The sequence below is a fragment of the Pristiophorus japonicus genome, chromosome 15 (genome assembly GCF_044704955.1).
Source record: "Pristiophorus japonicus isolate sPriJap1 chromosome 15, sPriJap1.hap1, whole genome shotgun sequence".
Classification (NCBI taxonomy): Eukaryota; Metazoa; Chordata; class Chondrichthyes; family Pristiophoridae; genus Pristiophorus; species Pristiophorus japonicus.
In genome coordinates, this window is record NC_091991.1 from 176,511,944 (window position 1) to 176,533,502 (window position 21,559).

The 21,559-nt window shown below is 51.3% G+C and overlaps 1 protein-coding gene across 1 annotated transcript in view; it reads left to right on the forward strand.

The window, feature by feature from the left end:
- elfn1a (extracellular leucine-rich repeat and fibronectin type III domain containing 1a) overlaps window positions 1–13,120 on the forward strand; it is a 36,756-nt gene extending 23,636 nt beyond the window's left edge. The window contains exons 2-3 of the mRNA XM_070856647.1: window positions 9,584–9,613; window positions 10,777–13,120. Of these exons, the coding sequence (XP_070712748.1) occupies window positions 9,584–9,613; window positions 10,777–13,120 (2,374 nt within the window). The remainder of the gene's footprint in view (window positions 1–9,583; window positions 9,614–10,776) is intronic.
- Window positions 13,121–21,559: the final 8,439 nt, after the last annotated feature.

Here is a 21,559-nt window from a genome sequence, read left to right on the forward strand (position 1 = left end):
ATGCTATGGATTTCAGGCACGGCATCTCAGAGACAATGAAAGATGATTTGACAATTCAGCGATCAGTTGCTGCTGTGACAACCTTTCTCAGTTGAACTCTGGCAAAGGTCATTGCCATCTCAGTGTGTGGACAGGGGAGGGGAGAGGGGGTCACCATTGCGTTATGCAATTGTAGCAGGAGCTGTAGGTCAATGTGAGTCAATGCCCATAACAATGCGATGGGCTGCCTAGACCCCAATGTATAAAGCATCCCCTGCCCCCACACACACATACAACCTCACACATATACACACACCTCACACATATATACACACACCCTCACACATATACACACACCTCACACATATACACACACCTCACACATATACACACACCCTCACACATATACACGCACACACACGCACACACCCTCACACACACACACACACACACTCAGACACACACCCTCACACACACACTCCCTCAGACACACTCACACACACACACTCACACACACCCTCAGACGCACACACACACACTCAGACACACACCCTCACACACACACACACCCTCACATACACTCACACACACACCCTCACACACACACTCACACACACCCTCAGACGCACACACACACCCTCAGACACACACACACTCACACACACACCCTCAGACCCACACACCCTCAGACACACACACACACACCCTCAGACACACACACACCCTCAGACATACACACACTCACACACACACCCTCAGACACACACACACCCTCAGACACACACACATTCACACACCCTCACACACACCCTCACACACACACACCCTCAGACACACACACACACCCTCAGACAGACACACACACACTCACACACACACACACACACACTCACACACACACCCTCAGGCACACACACACACACACTCACACACACACACACACACACCCTCAGACACACACACACTCATACACACACCCTCAGACACACACACACACACACACCCTCAGGCACACACACACACACAATCACACACATACACACACACACACCCTCAGACACACACACACTCATACACACACCCTCAGACACACACACCCTCAGACCACACACCCTCAGACACACACACACACACACCCTCAGACACACACACACTCACACACACACCCTCAGACACACACACACACACACACACCCTCAGACACACACACACTCAACACACACACACACACACACACCCTCAGACACACACATACACACACACACACACCCTCAGACATACACACACACACATACACACACACCCTCAGACACACACACACACATACCCTCACACACACTCACACACACCCACGCTCACCCTCACACACATCCACAGACACACACATGCACACACACATATATATACAGACACACAAACACACAGACACACACATAAATACACACACACATCTATATATATACACAGACACCCTCACACACACCCTCAGATACACGCACATGCACATGTACATATATACACACGCATACACACAGAGGCACACACACACACACACCTATATATCATCATAGGCGGTCCCTCGAGCGAGGATGACTTGCTTCCACATGAGTTCACAGATGTTTCAATGAAGGACCCGGTGAGCCAGTCCTGAACTCCAATTGAGGGGGTGGAAGCTGCCTGTGCGTGGATTTTTTTAATGTGTGGCGGCAATTGCACACCAGCCACCACACGGGCTTGACAGAGCGAGGTCTTGGTCCAGTGGCAAGGGTTAACCAAGACGACTGGAGACCAGCTCTGCTGCACGGGCCTAGTGCGCTCACATATTGCAGTGTGGGCTGGCCCGTGCTGCCCCTGGGCCCGCGCCTCTCCTGGGCCCCGATCACATCCCTCTAGTCTCTCGCCGCTCCTTCACCCTGACCTCGCCGCTCCAGCTGTACCTGCCCACGCTCCAATCACCGACCTGGGTTATGGTAACATCCAACCCAGTCGCCCTCTTCACAGCCATCGCCCACCCGGACCGGCTCGTGCTGCTCCCTGACCTGCCACAGATGTTCCCTCGCATGTCGGGGCTGCCTCACTGCTCCAGGGCCCGCAGCTCCGCTCCTTTTAAGACACATATACACATATATACACATATATACACACACACAGTCACACACACACACAGTGACACACACACACACACACACACACACAGTGACACACACACACACACAGTCACACACACACACACACACACAGTGACACACACACACACAGTGACACACACACAGTCACACACACACAGTCACACACACACACAGTCACACACACACACACACACACACACACAGTGACACACACTCACAGTGACACACACACAGTCACACACACACAGTGACACACACACACAGTGACACACACACACACACAGTCACACACACACACAGTCACACACACACAGTCACACACACACACAGTGACACGACACACACACATAGTGACACACACACACAGTGACACACACACAGTCACACACACACACACAGTGACACACACACACACACACACGGAGTGACACACACACAGAGTGACAGACAGACACACACAGTGACAGGCACACACACACAATGACACACACGCAGTCTCACACACACACACACACACACACATGCTGCAGCACTGTATATATTGTGAATAACACAGTAAAGTCAGTAACTGATCCTGAATCTGAGCAAATGGCTTGTAATCAGCTGCTATTTACCAGTCTTTATTCTACGCATATATAACTCTGCAATCTGATGAATATGCATCTATGCTCTGATTAAATATACACAGGCAGCTCATCAAACTGTACTTGAGTCCACGTGCGCTGCCATTGAGCCTTCCCCCAGCACAGACGCTGGGTCAATCAATCGCAGTGTTTGTGCAGTGATGAATGGGCATTCTGGTCATGTCACTGCTTGGCTCTAGTCTTAATGGGTTCCATTAAAGCTGCCTGTACTCTTGTGAGAGCACTCTCCTTTTTATGAAATCATAATGTAATCCTTTTGAATGAACATTGGCCAGGACCATCTAACTTATCAAGGTGTTCCCTGCACTCTTACACATCAATAATACGGCTCGTTTTTGCTATTAATAGACCCAGCCCGATGGATGTTTCTGAAATCGTGAAATGCTATCAGATAATCCTCCTCACGTGGGTTGTTCCCGGGAGCCCTGGGAATGCTGATCTCTCCACAATGTCTCATTTCTGGGACATGTATAATATAGAGGCATTTTTTTAAATTCACATTCATAGAATCTTACAGCACAGAAGAAGGCCACTTGGCCCATCATGCCTGTGCCGGCTCTCTGAAAGATCTATCCAGTTTAGTCCCGCTCCCCCGTGCTCTTTCCCCATAGCCCTGACAAATTTTCCCCTTCATATATTTATCCAAATCGCTTTTGAAAGTTACCATTGAATCTGCTCCAACCGCCCTTTCAGGCAGCGCGTTCCAGATCACAACAACTCGCTGCGTAGAATCATTTCTCTTCATCACTCCCCTAGTTCTTTTATCAATTATCTTCGATCTGTGCCCCCTGGTCATCGACCCTCCTACCAGAGGAAACTGTTTCTCTTCACTTACTCGATTGAAACTCCTTGTGCTTTTGAACAGGTTACAAGAAAAAGCTTGTCAGCTGATACCTCTCTCAACTCTAACCTTTAACCTTTCTCGATACCAACAAATATGGCGGCTGTGACACTGTGTCCTGTTTCGTTCCACCTAAGCTCCACAAATGCTACTCCGCGCACTCTACCTCCTCCTCGACTCCCCATTGTGCAGCAACCAAGGCACATTGCTCCATCTCCGTCTCCAACTCAGCATTTTTCAGCATCTCCAAACCGTTAGACACTCTTTCCTCTCCCTGCTGCCCCAGTGTCTGCTTTGGCTCAGCGGGGTAACGCCCTCACCTCTGAGTCAGAAGATTGTGGGTTCAAGTCCCACTCGGTGATACTTCAGCACATAATCCAGGTGACACGCCCAGTGCAGTGCTGCAGGGTGCTGCACTGTCAGAGGTGCCGTCTTTCGGATGAGATGCTAAACCTCTCAGGTGGACATAAAAGATCCCGTGGCACTATTTCGAAGAAGGGCAGGGGGAGTTCTCCCCGGTGTCCTGGGGCCAATATTTATCCCTCAACCAACATCACCAAAACAGATTATCTGGCCATCATCACATTGCTGCTTGTGGGAGCTTGCTGTGCACAAATTAGCTGCCGCGTTTCCTTACAATACAATGGTGACTACACTTCATAAAGTACAGCATTGGCTGTAAAGTGCTTTGGGATATCCTGAGGACATGAATATAAATGCAAATTCTTATTTTCTTTCTTACAGCTCACAAACTAATGCCAACCATCTGATCTTTGCAATCTCAGGGGGTGTTCTCTGCGGGAGCATTGGCCCTTCATTTAAATGTCTCGCTGTATGAAAGATTTAAGAAGTGATGGCGCGAGTCCCTGCGGACTCAGATGCTGGCAGCCAGGAAGAAAATCTTGCTTCTCAGACACCGGTGAGGAACAGTTCCTCATGGGGCTGGTGCTGCTCCCAGCCTCCTGCACCAACTCCACAATTCTGACTTTGATTCAGTGTTACATTTCATTACCATCTTCATTCACACATTGCAGAGCAGTGGCTGTGAGGGATGGATGCTCCAGTGATTGCAAATTAAATCAAGGTCATGGCTCTGTTCATATCTGCAATTTAGCAGGCAATGTTCATATTCTCTCAGTATTCGACAAATTCATCGCACTCACCGCACACACACATTACTCTCCTCCCTCCTCAAGGTGCTGACTTATGGGCAGTGGCATGCAGTGCGAGCAAGCCTCTAATAACTTCACCCAAGTGGCTATTCTTTGTGTGTGAATTTAATGAATGGCAGCAGGCTATTTGGCCATGGGGGGGGGAGGCGGGGTTCTGCCCTCGCGAAATGTCCACACATGCATCATCCAACAGGGTGTTGATCAGCAGCGAGATTCCTGACTGATTTCCCGCTCCCCGCCCATCCCTCTCCTCCTTACCCAGGACTACTGAAGCAATTCCTCCCCCTCCCACTCAGAACGTTACGTGTTCGAGTCCCACTCCAGGAACTCGGCTGAGAGTTCAGCGCAGTACTGAGGGAGCACCGCACTGTCGGAGGGGCAGTACTGAGGGAGCACCGCACTGTCGGAGGGGCAGTACTGAGGGAGCACCGCACTGTCGGAGGGGCAGTACTGAGGAGGCACCGCACTGTCGGAGGGGCAGTACTGAGGAGGCACCGCACTGTCGGAGAGGCAGTACTGAGGAGGCACCGCACTGTCGGAGGGGCAGTACTGAGGGAGCGCCGCACTGTCGGAGGGGCAGTACTGAGGGAGCGCCGCACTGTCGGAGGGGCAGTACTGAGGGAGCGCCGCACTGTCGGAGGGGCAGTACTGAGGGAGCGCCGCACTGTAGGAGGGGCAGTACTGAGGGAGCGCCGCACTGTCGGAGGGGCAGTACTGAGGGAGCACCGCACTGTCGGAGGGGCAGTACTGAGGGAGCACCGCACTGTCGGAGGGGCAGTACTGAGGGAGCACCGCACTGTCGGAGGGGCAGTTCCGAGGGAGCGCCGCCCTGTCAGAGGGGCAGTACTGAGGGAGTGCCGCACTGGCGGAGGGGCAGTACTGAGGGAGTGCCGCACTGTCGGAGGGACAGTGCTGAGGGAGTGTTGCACTGTCGGAGAGGCAGTTCTGAGGGAGCGCCGCCCTGTCTTGAGGGGTAGTACTGAGAGAGCGCTGCACTGTCGGAGGGGCAGTGCTGAGGGAGCGCCGCACTGTCGGAGGGGCAGTTCTGAGGGAACGCCGCATTGTCGGAGGGGCAGTACTGAGGGAGCGCCGCACTGTCGGAGGGACAGTACTGAGGGAGCGCCGCATTGTTGGAGGGGCAGTACTGAGGGAGCGACGCACTGTCGGAGGGGCAGTACTGAGGGAGCGCCGCATTGTTGGAGGGGCAGTACTGAGGGAGCGACGCACTGTCGGAGGGGCAGTACTGAGGGCACGCTGCACTGTCAGCGGGGTAGTACTGAGGGAGCGCTGCACTGTCAGAGGGGCATTACTGAGGGAACGCTGCACTGTTGGAGGGGCAGTACTGAGGGAGCGCCCCTCTGTCGGAAGGGCAGTACTGAGGGAGCGCCGCACTGTTGGAGGGGCAGTACTGAGGGAGCGCCGCACTGTCGGAGGGGCAGTACTGGAGGAGTGCCACACTGTTGGAGGGGCAGTACTGAGGGAGTGGAATACTGTTGGAGGGGCAGTAGTGAGGGAGCCTCGCACTGTCAGAGGGACAGTACTGATGGAGTGCTGCACTGTCGGAGGGGCAGTACTGAGGGAGCGCCACACTGTCGGAGGGGCAGTACTGAGGAAGCCCCGCACTGTTGGAGGGGAGTACTAATGGAGTGCAGCACTGTCGGAGGGGCAGTGCTGAGGGAGCACCACACTGTCGGAGGAGCAGTACTGAGGGGAGCGGCAGTACTGAGTGAGCGCCTCCCCCCCCAGGCTCTGGAATTCCCTCCCTAAACCTCTCCGCCTCTCTCCTCCTTTACGACGCTGCTTAAAACTGGCCCCGTTGGCCTGTTGGAATCAAGGTGTGATATAATTCCCTCTATTTGAAGCACTTTGGGATGTTTCTGAGAAGCAGCCTTTAAACACAAGTTGACTTAATTATATATATGTTTTTAAAGGCACGTGCGACTAATAGACATTCTACAACTCAAAGCTCTAACAATAACCAGAAATCTGAGTTTTGTTGCATCCTGTCAATATGGGGGTAATTTTCCATGGCCACCTATATCCACCTCGAACATCGCGAGTCTCCGCCCTGCCTCAGCTCATCTGCTGGGGGAACCCCCATCTGTGCCCTTATTACCTCTAGACTTGACCATTCCATCGCACCCCTGGCCAGCCTCCCATCTTCCACCACCCATAAACATGAGCTCATCCAAAACTCAGCTGCCCGTGTCCTAACTCGCACCAAGTCCCACTTACCCATCACCTCTGTGCTCACTGGTTGGAGCAATGCTTCAATTGTAAAATTCTCATCTTGTTTTCAAATCTCTCCAGGGCCTCGCCCCTCCCTATCTCTGTAACCTCCTCCAACCCCACAACTCCCCGAGATCTCTGTGCTCCTCCAAGTCTGGCCTCTTGGGCATCCCCCGATTTTAAACACCTCCAGTTTCTCCTCCAAGTCACACACCATCCTGACTTGGAAGTATATCGGCCGATCCTTCATCGTCGCTGGGTCATAATCCTGGAACTCCCTCCGTCACAGCACTGTGGGAGCACCTTCACCACACGGACTGCAGCGGTTCAAGAAGGCGGCTCACCACCACCTTCTCAAGGGCAATTAGGGATGGGCAATAAATGCCGGCCTTGCCGTCGATGCCCACATCCTGGAACAAATTTTTTTCTTTAGCTGCTCCATCATTGGTGGCCGTGCCTTCAGCTGCCTGGGCCCTGAGCTCTGGAACTCCTTCCCTAAACCTCTCTGCCTCTCTTTTCTCCTTTCAGATGCAACTTAAAACTTACCTATTTGACCAAGTTTTTGGTCATCTTTCCTAATACCTCCTCACGTGGCTGAGTGTCAAAGTTTTTCTCCTGTTGAAGTGCCTTGGGACATTTTATGCCGTTGAAGGCGCTATATTAATTCAAGTTGTTGTTGACTTTCAGCGATAGTTCCATTGACTTCAAAGCGAGCAACAGTCGGGAGAGATGTAAAATGGGCTGCCAATTCATTATCCCCCGTATTCAACGATCGCATGTCACCTTTCCCATGGTGCCTCCTCACTGCAGTATTTTTGGAGGCCTGTACATGTATCATTTAAATAGTTTAGGTGCACAAGCAATCCATTGTCAGGTGTCACAGTGAGCAGTATGGCTAAAGGGAAGTTATATTCCCTTTCACTACTGCGTGCTGTTATTGAGTGCTATCTTACATGGAATTACATAGAATATACAGCACAGATACAGGCCATTCCGCCCAACTGCTCCACAAGTGCCTCCTCCTGCCCCTCGCTGTCTCACCTCATCAACATATCCTTCTATTCCTTTCTCACTCATGTACCTATCCAAATTCCCCTTGAAAACTACAGTGATGGGCCAAGCCACAGAGTGCAGAAGGTGTCGGAAAGACTAAGAGATATACATATATATATAAGCATGGTAAATCAAGGAGGCAGTAGTTAGATGACACCGAGATTGGGTTTTAAAAGAGTGTAGATTGCCCGAGGAAGTTAAAGGCACGATATAAATGAAAGCTGTTATTGTTGAAGTGTAGGGGGGAAGGGGACACCGAGGCAGGGAAGGGGTCCCTGAGGTACGAGACCCTGGGAGAGCGTTGAGTCATGTGCAAGGAGTCTTGCTATGAGGATGTAGGGAGGACGAGCGTGTAGGATGAGATATGCTTCAACAATAACTGCTTGCATTTATATAGCGCCTTTAACTTAGATAAACGCCCCAACGTACTTCACAGGAACATAATCAGACAAAAATCATTAGCTACATAGAGATATTTGGACAGGTGCCCAAAAGCTGGGTCAAAGAGGCCAGTTTTAAGCAGCGTCTTAAAGGAGGAGGGAGAGAGGCGGAGAGGTTTAGGGAGGGAATTCCAGAGCCTGGGGCCCAGGCAGCTGAAGGCATGGATGCCAATGGTGGTGCAATGGGAAGTGACTTAAATGCGATCATTAACATAAAGAACACACGTGCAAAACAGATTATTTTTGCTACAAAATGTGGGTTAGAGACCGACCAGCCCGTAAACAGCTGGGGGTTTGCTGGCCGTGCTGCCCTGGGTCACTCCTGAGGTAATAATCTGTGCGGTGTTCTGATACCAGAAGTGCCTCTTGGCCTCCAGTACCTCCACCCCAGCAATCACTCCCTGTGTTCGAGATAGCGAGTGCTGGCGGGCTATTCCACCATGGGCAGGGGTGGGTGTCACCCTCGCACACACAGTGACCAGGGGCAGTAACCTGGCTAGCTTTCACTTCAATGGTCCAAAGGTACTGAGGCCAATTGACACACTTATCGGGACCTGAGCTGGGATCAACCCAGCCCAGTGACAGAGCGGGGATTAAACTGGTGCTTGAGACTAAGTGACCTGTTGCCTTTATCAGGGGAGCCCATATACTGTCACACATGGCGGGAGGGTTGGGAACCAGGGCACACCGATTTAAGACAAGAAGATGGGGGAGAGTGAGGACAGTTTTTTGGTTATGATGTTCTGGGATGCACTGCCAGGAAGCAGAATATCATTAGTAACTTTCAAAAGGATATATACTTGAGAAATTTGCTGGGCTGTGGGGAAGGAGCAGGGAGTGGGACTAATTGGATCGCTCTGTCACAGAGCCGGCACAGGCTCGATGGGCCGAATGGCCTCCTCCTGCGCTGTAAGATTCTCTGACCCGTTTACCCACTGCCTGCGCTGATCCATGAGGTGGAGCCACTGCCCTGCTACAGGGAATGGGATGAATCCATCAAAGGTGACTCAACAATGAAGAACACATGGCTGGATATTTTAGGACAGATAAATAATGGGAGCAATTTCACACTTTGTAAAGGAAAATAACCTACAAGGTTCCTGTCCCCATCACTCCTGTTGCCGATGGACTTTAAAACTAATCCCAAATAGATTTGCCCTCTCAAAGGAACAGCAGGACACACTCGAAGTGCAACCAGCATCTGCGAGAAAGCGAGACAGTATAAGGTTACACTAGAATCAGACAGTGCAGGAGGCCATTCGGCCCATCGAGCCTGCACCAGCTCTGTAAAAGAGTGATCCACTTAGTGCCCCTCCCTGCTCTTTCCCCACAGCCCTGCCAAATGTTGCATTTTTAAGTATTTATCCAGTTTCCTTTTGAAAGTTTGCTCCCACCACCCGTTCAGGCAGCACGCGCCAGATCACAACACGCTGCGTAAAAAGAAACGTCATCTCCCCTCTTGTGCTTTTGCCAATCTGTGTCCTCTGGTTCATCATAGGCAGTCCCTCGAAATCGATAGGTTGAGGTGCAGGGAGAGGGGAGTGGGGGGGTGGGGGAGGGGGTGTGGGGGAGGGGGTGTGGGGAGGGGTGGGGAAGGGGGAGGGGAAGGGGGTGTGGGAGGGGGAGGGGATGCGAGGTGTGGTGTGGGGGAGGGGGTGTGGGGGGAGGGGGAGGGGATGTGACGAGGGGTGGGGGAGGGGGAGGAGGAGGGGGAGGGGTTGTGGGGGAGGGGTGTGGGGGGGGAGGGGCAGGGGGTGTGGGAGAGGGCAGGGTGTGTGTGTGGGGGGGTGGGGGAGGGGGAGGGGTGTGGGAGAGGGCAGGGTGTGTGTGTGGGGGGGTGGGGGAGGGGGAGGGGGTGTGGGGAGGGGGGAGGTTGTGTGTGTGGGGGGGGGGGGGTAAACATGCTACTGACGGAGTGGGAAATAGGAGGAGCTGATTGAGAAGAGGAGCGGTCTGACGGGCAATGAGGGGCGAGCTGCTTGCCAAAAGTTTTCAGAATAACCTTCACTGAATTTCTCTCTGTTTTTATTTTCCAGGAAAGCTGATGAGAATATCTGAAGAAATGTTCTGGAACTACAAAGGAATCAATAGCGAATCGAGCACCAAGACTGGAGTGGGGAAATGTCCTGAAGTACACAGACAGTGACATCACGGCTGTTCAGCTGAATAACTCAAGCTTGACGGACCACAGGACAATTCAGCGACAACGTGTTTAGCAGTGGGGCGCGATCGGAAGCCCTTTGGCCACCCGCCCTGAGAGCAGACGGGCATGGCTCTGCTCAGTCTCGGTTTATGGGTCTCTCTCGCCTTGTTGATGAACGCTGCCGGAGTTTGCGGCGACTGCTGGCTGATTGAAGGAGAGAAAGGGTTCGTGTGGCTGGCCATTTGCAGCCAAAACCAGCCTCCATACGAATCCATCCCCCAGCACATCAACAGCACCATCGTCGACCTGCGGCTCAACGAGAACAAGATCAAGAGCGTCCAGTACTCCTCCCTCAACCGCTTCGGCAACTTGACCGAGCTCAACCTGACCAAGAACCAGATCTCCTACATCGAGGATGGGGCCTTCTCGGCCCAGTACAACCTGCGCGTCCTGCAGCTGGGCTTCAACAAGCTGCGGAACATCACCGAGGGCATCCTGCGGGGGCTGGGCCGGCTGGAGTACCTGTACCTGCAGGCCAACCTCATCGAGGTGGTGAGCCCCAACTCCTTCTGGGAATGCCCCAACGTCATGAACATCGACCTGTCCATGAACCGGCTGCAGACGCTGGAGAGCTCCACCTTCCTGGGCCTGGCCAAGCTCTCCACCTGTGAACTGTACGGCAACCCCTTCTACTGCTCCTGCGAGCTGCTGGGTTTCCTCAAGTGGCTGGTGCAGTTCAACAACGCCACCCGCAGCTACGACCGGACGCAGTGCACCTCCCCGGCCGATCTGGCCGGCTACCTGTTGCTGAGCCATAGCCAGGGCCAGGGCCAGGGCCAGGGCCAGGCTGGCTCCAGGGACGCATTGAGCGCTTTGGCCTCCATGTGCAATGAAGACCTGTATTCCATCGACCCCCACTTCATCTTCACTCAGAGGCCCTCCACCACTACCGTCCCCGAGAGCCCCTGCGGAGCGGACGACTGCCCATCGGGTGAAGAATCGACCCCGCTGATATCCTTCCAAACCCCCTTGGTGAAGGCGGACGACACGCCGGTGATCGAGCTCAAGCAGGTGGCCTACACCACGGCCACTCTGACGGTGCACATCCCATCCCCCGGCAGCAAAGGCAACATCCTGGTGCAGTATAACAACAGCATGTACATCGACATCAGGAGCCTGGTCACCGAGAGGGAGGACATCAAGATTGAGGAGCTAACGCCCCACACCAACTACACGTTCTGCGTGACTTCCATTCACAATTCGCTCAGATACAACCAGACGTGTATCACGTTCACCACCAGGGCCAGGAGCAAAGCCAAACCACTGCCCGCCGCTTCCAGCACCACCCACTACATCATGACCATCCTGGGCTGCCTCTTCGGGGTGGTCATCATCCTGGGCGTGACCTACTACTGCCTGCGCAAGAAGAAGGAGGAACAGGCCAAGAGCAAGAAGCCAGGGAATGCCAAGAAGACCATCATCGAGCTGAAGTACGCCCCGGAACTAGAGACCATCACCATCACTCAGATGGCCCAGAAGCCGGCGCCTCCCTCCGACCTCATGCCCTCCCGGATGCCCTTCCTGCCTTCTTCGGGGGAGCTGGAGGAGTACAGCCTGCAGGAGGTGCTGGACAGCCCGAAGCACAGCCGGGGCAACTACATCGACGTGAGGACGGCAGAGCACCCGTACCACCGGGACATCCTGGAGAGCATGTTCGGGGAGAGCCAGGACTCGGCTGCCGAGATCTCCACCATTGCCAAAGAGGTGGACCAGGTCAACCTTATCATCAACAACTGCATCGATGCCCTGCAGACGGAGAGCAGCTCGTTCCAGGGCCCGGGCGCCGGGGCCATGGCCTCGGTGGAGTCACAGGGCTTCCTGACCCCCATGTACCGGGACAGCTACCACCCGCTCAAGCGGCACAGCAGCATGGACACGGCGCCCAAGTGCCCCAGCATCTCGTCCAACTGCTCGGTGCGCAGCCCCAGGTCGGTGCGCTCCGACATCTACGCCGCTCCCCGCTACAAATCCGAGGCCAAGTACATCGAGAGGAGCTCGCCCACCCCCAGCGGCAGGCTGGCTGCCACCCCGTGCCGGATGGTGAGGTCCGAGACCGGCCACATGCCACCCTACGGCGACCACTCGCACCTCTACGCCGGCCTGCACCACGGCGCAGAGCGCAAAGCGCCCAGGAGCCCCAGCCCGTGTGTCTTCGAGCCCCTGCCGCGGTCCCGCTCCCGCAGGAACCTGGCCTACTCTCAGTTCTCCCCGCAGTACCACAGCGTTAGCTATGCCTCCAGCCCCGAGTACTCCAGCAAGCCCTCCAAGGGGGTGTGGGAACGCTACAAGCCCCACGAGAAATGGCACAGAAAGGACGAGTACCTCGCTGCAGGGTATGCTCTCAGGAAGAAAGTCCAGTTCGCAACAGATGAGGACTTGCATGATATTCTAGATTACTGGAAGGGTGTTTCCAGCCAGCACAAATCCTGATTTATCAAGACTAAATTGGAACAAAAACTAGAACTCTGTTTTTACCCAATCAAATCTTAAAAGGAAAGAATTGAACGCACCAAGCATCCTTGAAACTGAACCCTAAGACCTGCATAAAGGATTTCTTTATATATATATATAAATATATATAGATACACACACACATATATATATATATATATATATATATAAAGGAACCCCATTCGCCTTGGAAACTTGGATCTTATTTATCGCATGACTCTGTCCTGTGACTGTGACTCACTGTATTGTACATGGGACATTGTTCGTTGTACAATGTACACCGTGACTGGACTGTACCGTGTAACTGTAGCTCACACACCGCTCACACCTTGCATTGTACAGTAATATTTATCAGTAAACCCCTCCCCTCCCCTTCCCCCCGCAGTTCTGTACAGATAAATTTCTATATTTGCAATGATGTTTCTGGATTTTTTCGCCTGTTTGTATCAGGCTTTAACCGCGGATTTTACAAAGCAGTTTGTTTGATTTCCAATGAATGTCTGGCAACTGGACCCCCCCCGAACATTGGATAAAACTGGACTGGTGAAAGAAATGAGCTGAATGGTTTCTTCTGTCGCACTCTCTTTCTGTCTCATTGGTCCAAGTCACGGGTTCTCCCGGAGAGAGTAAAGTCTTCACAGCCAATGGGACGAAAGAAAGGAAAGAATAGAAAGGTAGAAAGAAAGATAGAGATATAAAAAGAAAGAAAGAAAGAGAAAAGAGAAAGAAAATAAAGGGGAGAGAAAGAAAGAAAGATGGAAAGAAAAAGAAAAATGATATAGAAAGGAAGGAAAGAAGGAACAAAGGAACGAAAAATGAAAAGACGCGTGCATTTCTATAGCCCTTTCATGACCTCAGGATGTCCCAGAACGTTTTCCAGCCAATGAAGAATGGCTCTCATTGCTGTGAGCTTTGATGGCTGCCCCAAGTGATCATAGAAACATAGAAACATAGAAAATAGGTGCAGGAGTAGGCCATTCGGCCCTTCGAGCCTGCACCGCCATTCAATGAGTTCATGGCTGAACATGCAACTTCAGTACCCCCTTCCTGCTTTCTCGCCAAACCCCTTGATCCCCCTAGGAGTAAGGACTATATCTAACTCCATTTTGAATATATTTAGTGAATTGGCCTCAACAACTTTCTGTGGTAGAGAATTCCACAGGTTCACCACTCTCTGGGTGAAGAAGTTTCTCCTCATCTCGGTCCTAAATGGCTTACCCCTTATCCTTAGACTGTGTCCCCTGGATCTGGACTTCCCCAACATTGGGAACATTCTTCCTGCATCTAACCTGTCTAAACCCGTCAGAATTTTAAACGTTTCTATGAGGTCCCCTCTCATTCTTCTGAACTCCAGTGAATACAAGCCCAGTTGATCCAGTCTTTCTTGATATGTCAGTCCCACCATCCCAGGAATCAGTCTGGTGAACCTTCGCTGCACTCCCTCAATAGCAAGAATGTCCTTCCTCAAGTTAGGAGACCAAAACTGTACACAATACTCCAGGTGTGGCCTCACCAAGGCCCTGTATAACTGTAGTAACACCTCCCTGCCCCTGTACTCAAATCCCCTCGCTATGAAGGCCAACATGCCATTTGCTTTCTTAACCGCCTGCTGTACCTGCATGCCAACCTTCAATGACTGATGTACCATGACACCCAGGTCTCGTTGCACCTCCCCTTTTCCTAATCTGTCACCATTCAGATAATAGTCTGTTTCTCTGTTTTTACCACCAAAGTGGATAACCTCACATTTATCCACATTATACTGCATCTGCCATGCATTTGCCCACTCACCTAACCTATCCAAGTCACTCTGCAGCCTCATAGCATTCTTCAGCTCTGAATCTAGACAGTGATAGTTTCAAGCTGCCTGATCTAAGGGTCCATCACACTGGTGGACTATCTCGTTCTCATCTCCCTCACCCACCACCTTGATGTCCCCATACACAGACATACCAACATTCAAGACTTCCGAGATGCAACCCTTTCCTCAGCTCCCTTCTCTCCCACACTGAACAAACCAACCAATCGTGTGGTTCATAAAAACATCACATTTATTATTCATAGACTTAACAAATCATTTGTTTAAACTTTTAAATACTGCATAGATAACGAACACTCAGATTAATTAAAATCACATAACACTGAATCCATTTCAGCTCAGAAACAACACAGAATTGTTGTTATTCATTCACGGGATGTGGGCGTCGTTGGCAAGGCCGGCATTTATTGCCCATCCCTAATTGCCCCTTAAGAAGGTGGTGGTGAGCCGCCTTCTTGAACCGCTGCAGTCCGTGTGGTGAAGGTGCTCCCACAGTGCTGTTAGGGAGGGAGTTCCAGGATTGTGACCCAGCGACGATGAAGGAATGGCCGATATATTTCCAAGTCAGGATGGTGTGTGACTGGGAGGGGAACGTGGAGGTGGTGGTGTTCCCATGCGCCTGCTGCCCTTGTCCTTCCAGGTGGTAGGGATTATGGGGGTGAAATTGCCCTGAGCCCTGATTGGGGGTGGTACCGTGCTGGGGGCGGGACTTCCTGCGTACGGAGCAGAGGTCCCGCCCCCGCCGCTGAATTGGACTTACCGCCCCTCTAAGGAAATGGATCGCAATGTGGCTCGCTCCACTTCCTTTAGGGACGGGTCCCGGGCCGATGCTGGGGTGAGGGGTGCAGCGTAACATAGCGCTGACGCGGGTCAACACTCCTCCCCTTCGCTTAACGTGGAGGGCCACTGCGCACTCTGTAGAGCTTCCGATGGCCTCCACTGGAACACCAGGGCAGCGTGGGACTGGCCCAGCAGCACGACACCCAAACAGAGTGCTGGGCTGCATGATGGTGGCCCAGAACACCGAAAGAAACAGGTTAGTGAGCCGACCCGAGAGGCGGCAAAAAAAAATCAAAGATGGCTGCGCGGGTGACCTCCCATTTAACCTCCGCCCCGCAAGTTGGCCGGCTGCGGGACCCGCGAAGCTGGCATTGACACCCGCTCGCGCCAGTCTGACAGGGCGGAAAGGGGTCGGCACACCGCGGTGACATCATCACCAGATGCACAGCAGCCCGGGGCGTTACCTGCGGAGCGCGGCACTTCTGGCTGAAGATGGTTGCAAACGCTTCAGCCTTGTCTTTTGCGCTCACGTGCTGGGCCCCGCCATCATTGAGGACGGGGATATTCATGGAGATGGGGTGAAATGTGAGGTTATTCACTTTGGTAAGAAGAATAGGAAACATTTAGATTTTTTAAATGGTGAGAAACTATTAAATGTTGGTGTTCCGAGAGATTTAGGTGTCCTCGTACAGAAAGCTAGCATGTAGGTACAGTAAGCAGTTAGGAAGGCAAATGGCATATTGTCCTTTATTGCAAGGAAGTCTTACTGCAATAGTACAGGGCCTTGGTGAGACCACACCTGGAGTACTGTCCACAGTTTTCGTTATCTGAGAAAGGACATACTTGCCTTCGAGGCAATGCAACAAAGGTTCACTAGATTCATTCCTGGGTTGAGAGGGATGTCCTGTGATGTGAGATTGTGTAGAATGGGCCTATACTCTCTGGAGTTTAGAAGAATGAGAGGTGGTCTCATTGAAACATACAAGATTCTGAGGGGGATTAACAGGGTAGATGCTGTGAGGCTGTTTCCCCTGGCTGGAGAGTCCAGAACTGGGGGGCATAGTCTCAGGATAAGGGGTCGGCCATTTAAGACTGAGATGAGGAAGAATTTTTTGACTCAGATTGTTGGGAATCTTTGGAATTCTCTACCCCAAAGGGCTGTGGATGCTGAGGCATTGACTATATTCAAGGCTGAGACAGATAGATGTTTTATATTCTAGGGAAATCCTGGGAATCTGGAGTCAATGTTGAGGACTCCCAGGGCCACTCCCTCCCGACTGTACACCACCGTGCCACCACTCCTGATGGGTCTGTCCTGCCGGTGGGACGGGACATACCCAGGGATGGTGATGGAGGAGTCTGGGGTGCTGGTGGAATGGTATGATCCTATGAGTATGACTATGTCTGGCTCTTGCTTGACTAGTGTGTGGGACAGCTCGCCCAATTTTGCCACAAGTCCCCCGATGTTAGTGAGGAGGAATTTGCAGGATGTGCCTTTGTCATGTCCGAATCCGGCTGGATCGCCCAGTTTTATTCTTATTATTGTTTATCGTAGCGGTTTCATACAACTGAGTGGCATGCTGGGCCATTTCAGAGGGCAGTTAAGGGTCAACCACATATAGGTTAAATGGCAGATTTCCTTCCCTAAAAGACGTCAGTGGGTTTTTACAACAATTTCATGATCACTATTACAGACACTAAGGGGGAGAAATTGCCTCGGGGGGGGGGGGGGGCGCTAATTAAAGGCAGTGGTGGTCAGCTCAGCCAAAATGTTATTCTCTCCCCAGTGTGGTTTTTTAACATTTTTTTTGCAGCCGGCGATTGATCAGCCCTGCACCATCCTCGAGTGTTCGGGGCTGCTCTGTGCGTATCGCGTGTGCCGCAGGTGACCATTCCCAGCTTTCACTGACCGCAGCATTGGCCCTTCCCTTTGTGGGAGGGAAGGGGCCTGTAAAACCAGCAGTGCTGCATGGAACCCTGTGCAACACTTGGCCGATACTGCCCCTCTCGCTCCCTTCTTCTCAGGCAGTCCCCCGGAGTCGAGGATGACTTGCTTCCACACTAAATGAGTTTGAAGGTGACTGATGAGACCAATGCGGGCCACGTCCCAAACTTCATTTTAAAGGGTGGAAGATGCCGGTGCGTGAATTCTTTTAACGTGTGGTGGCCGTCGCACATCAACTACCACACGGGCTCGACAGAGAAAGGTCTTGGTCCAGTGGCAAGGGGATCCAAGACGATTGGAGACCAAGTTCTGCTGCATGGGCCTAGCACACACACACACACACATTCTTACTGACCCCCTCTCTCTCTTCCCCAGGTCCTCTCTGCATGGTCCTCAGAATTCGCAGTGCAGGTGAGCGCTCTAAGGGATGTGGGAGCAACAGATTTAGTGCTCCACTTCCCTCTTGGAGTTCTAAACATAGAAACATAGAAAATAGGAGCAGGAGTCGGCCATTCGGCCCTTCGAGTCTGCACTGCCATTCAATATGATCATGGCTGATCCTCTATCTCAACACCATATTCCCGCTTTTTCCCCATACCCCTTGATGCCTTTTGTGTCTAGAAATCTATCTATCTCCCTCTTAAATATATTCAGTGACTTGGCCTCCACAGCCTTCTGTGGTAGAGAATTCCACAGGTTCACCTCCCTCTGAGTGAAAACATTTCCCTCATCTCAGCCCTAGATTTCCTACCCCATAACCTGAGGCTGTGACCCCTTGTTCTAGACTTCCCAGCCCAGGGGAAACACCCTCCCCGCATCCAGTCTGTCCAGCCCCGTCAGAATTTTATACGTTTCGATGAGATCCCCTCTAATTTTGCTAAACTCGAGTGAATACAGGCCTAGTCGACCCAATCTCTCCTGCCATCCCAGGAATCAGTCTGGTGACCCTTCACTGCACTCCCTCTATGGCAAGTATATCCTTTCTTAGGTAAGGAGACAAAAACTGCACACACTACTCCAGGTGCGGTCTCACCAAGGCCCTGTATAACTGCGATATGTGTGCGCACTAGGTCTGTGCAGCAGAGCTGGTCTCCAGTCGTCTGGTTAACCCTTGCCACTGGACCAAGACCTAGCTCTGTCAAGCCCGTGTGGTGGCTGGTGTGCAACGGCCACCCCACGTTAAAAAAATCCACGCACAGGCATCTTCCACCCTTCAATTTGCAGCTTGAGACCTGGAATATTAGGTCCTTCATTGAAACACCTGTGAACTCATCCCTTTTTGGCGTGGAAGCAAGTCATCCTCGATACGAGGGACCGCCTATGATGATGATGTATAACTGTAGTAAGACATCCTTGCTCCTGTACTCCAATCCTCTTGCAATGAAGGCCAACATACCATTTGCCTTCCTAACTGCTTGCTGCACCTGCATGTTTGCTTTCAATGACTTTCAAACCAGAAGTTCCCGTCGGAATCCTTTGTATAATGCCCGGCAATAATTTTGCCACTCACAGTATTTATTTTGAACACGTAACACCCACAGCTGGAGATTCAAAGCAGAAAAAAACCTGATCTTTCACTTGGTCTGCGTTTTTATCCCAGGTAGTTGTAACTTTTTTTGCTAACTGCAATGGGACAAGTGTACGGCTCAGAGGTAAATGCTGAAATCAGATACTGAATGGGTGCAGTTGAACCAGCGCTAACTATTGGCCAGGATGGTCCCGGAAGAGAGAAAAGTGAGATTCTGCATCAACTCACAGAGGAGATGCTCAGTCCGTCCGACACTAGTGTGCCAATTAGATTAATTCATTCACATGTGATCCGTGGTCAGGGACAGGAGGGTGTGACTACAAATGAGGAAGGTATGGGGACTCAGGATGGAGTGATGGAGGAGCCTCGGCCCTTGCTCTTGTCCAACAGGTACAAGGTTCTTACTCCCTGTATGGACGGGAGCAGAGACTGTAGGGAGGATGAGCAAACTGACCACAGCACTGTGGTACAGGGGGCCATTCAAGTGGGGGGAGTAAAACAAAACATGGTAGTGGTAGGGGACAGTATCAGTCAGGGGATAGATACTGTTCTCTGCAGCCGAGAGAGTGAGTCCCGAAGGCTGTGTTGCCTGCCCGGTGCCAGCGTTAAGGACATCTCCTCAGGGCTGGTGAGGAACTTGGAGTGGGAGGGGGAAGATCCAGTTGTCGTGGTCCACGTGGGTACCAATGACATAGGTAGGACAAATAAAGAGGTTCTGCTGAGGGATTATGAGCAGCTAGGGGCCAAATTAAAAAGAAGAATCACAAAGGTAATAATCTCTGGAGTACTACCTGAGCCATGAGCAAATTTGCAAAGGGTAAATAAGATCAGAGAGTTAAACACGTGGCTCAAGGACTGGTGTGGGAGCAATGGGTTTTGGTTGGTGGGACACTGGCACCAGTACTGGGGTAAGAGGGAGCTGTTCCATTAGGACGGGCTCCACTTAGACCGTGCTGGGACTAGGGTCCTGGGGAATCAGTAACTAGAGCTGTAGAGAGGGCTTTAGACTAAATAATGGGGGAGGGAGGATTCAGGTGAGTGAAAATTTAAAAAGTCAAAGAACAAGGAGAAGGCAATAGATCAGGGTAGCACTGGGGGAAATAAAAACCAGAGCGTGCCAGGAAGGGACAGAGTGTATAAACATAAAGGTGAACCAGAGAGTGGGGTCAAAGCAGGAAAAAAATGGTGAAAAAACAAATTTAAAAGCTCTTTATCTGAATCCACGCAGCATTCATAAGAAAATAGATGAATTGACGGCACAAATAGATACAAATGGGTATGATCTGATAGCCATTACAGAGACGTGGGTGCAACGTGACCAGGACTGGGAACTAAATATTCAGGGGTATTTGACAATACGAAAGGAGAGACAGAAAGAAAAAGGAGGCGGGGTAGCACTGTTAATAAAGGATGAGATCAGTGCATTAGTGAGAAACGATATTGGCTCAGAGGATCAAGATGTTGAATCAGTTTGGGTGGAGATAAGGAATAATAAGGGGGAAAAGTCGCTGGTGGACGTAGTCTATAGGCCCCCTAACAGTAGCTACACTGTTGGACAGAGTATAAATCAAGATTTAATGGATGCTTGTAGTGAAGGAATGGCAATAATCATGGGAGATTTTAATCTTCATATTGATTGGACAAAGCAAATTGGCCAGGGTAGCCTTGAGGAAGAGTTCATAGAGTGTAACCGGGATAGTTTCCTTGAACAGTATGTTGCGGAATCAACCAGGGAGCAGGCTATCTTAGATCTAGTACTGTGTAATGAGACAGGATTAATAAACAATCTCCTAATAAAGGATCCTCTAGGAATGAGTGACCATAACATGGTTGAATTTCAAATTCAGTTGGAGAGTGGGAAAGTTGGATCTCAAAGCAACCTTAAATAAAGGAGGCTACAAAGGTATGAGGGCAGAGTTGGCTAAAGTGGACTGGGAAAATAGATTAAAGCATGGGATGGTTGATGAGCAGTGACAGACATTTAGTAAGATATTTCATAACTCGCAACAAAAATATATCCCAATGAGAAGGAAGGACTGTAAAAGAAGGCATAAGCATCCCTGGCTAACTAAGGAAATAAGGGATTGGAAACAAGGGCACACGATGTAGCCAAGACTAGTGGGAGGCCAGAGGATTGGGTAACTTTTAAAAGCCAGCAAAGAAAGACTAAAAAAATGATAAAGAGAGGGAAGATAGAGTATGAAAATAAACTAGCACAAAATATAAAAACAGATAGTAAGAGTTTCTACAGTTACATAAAAAGGAGAATAGTGGCTAAAGTAAATGTTGGTCCCCTGGAGGATGAGACTGGGTTATTAACAATGGAGAACAGAGAAATGGCAGACA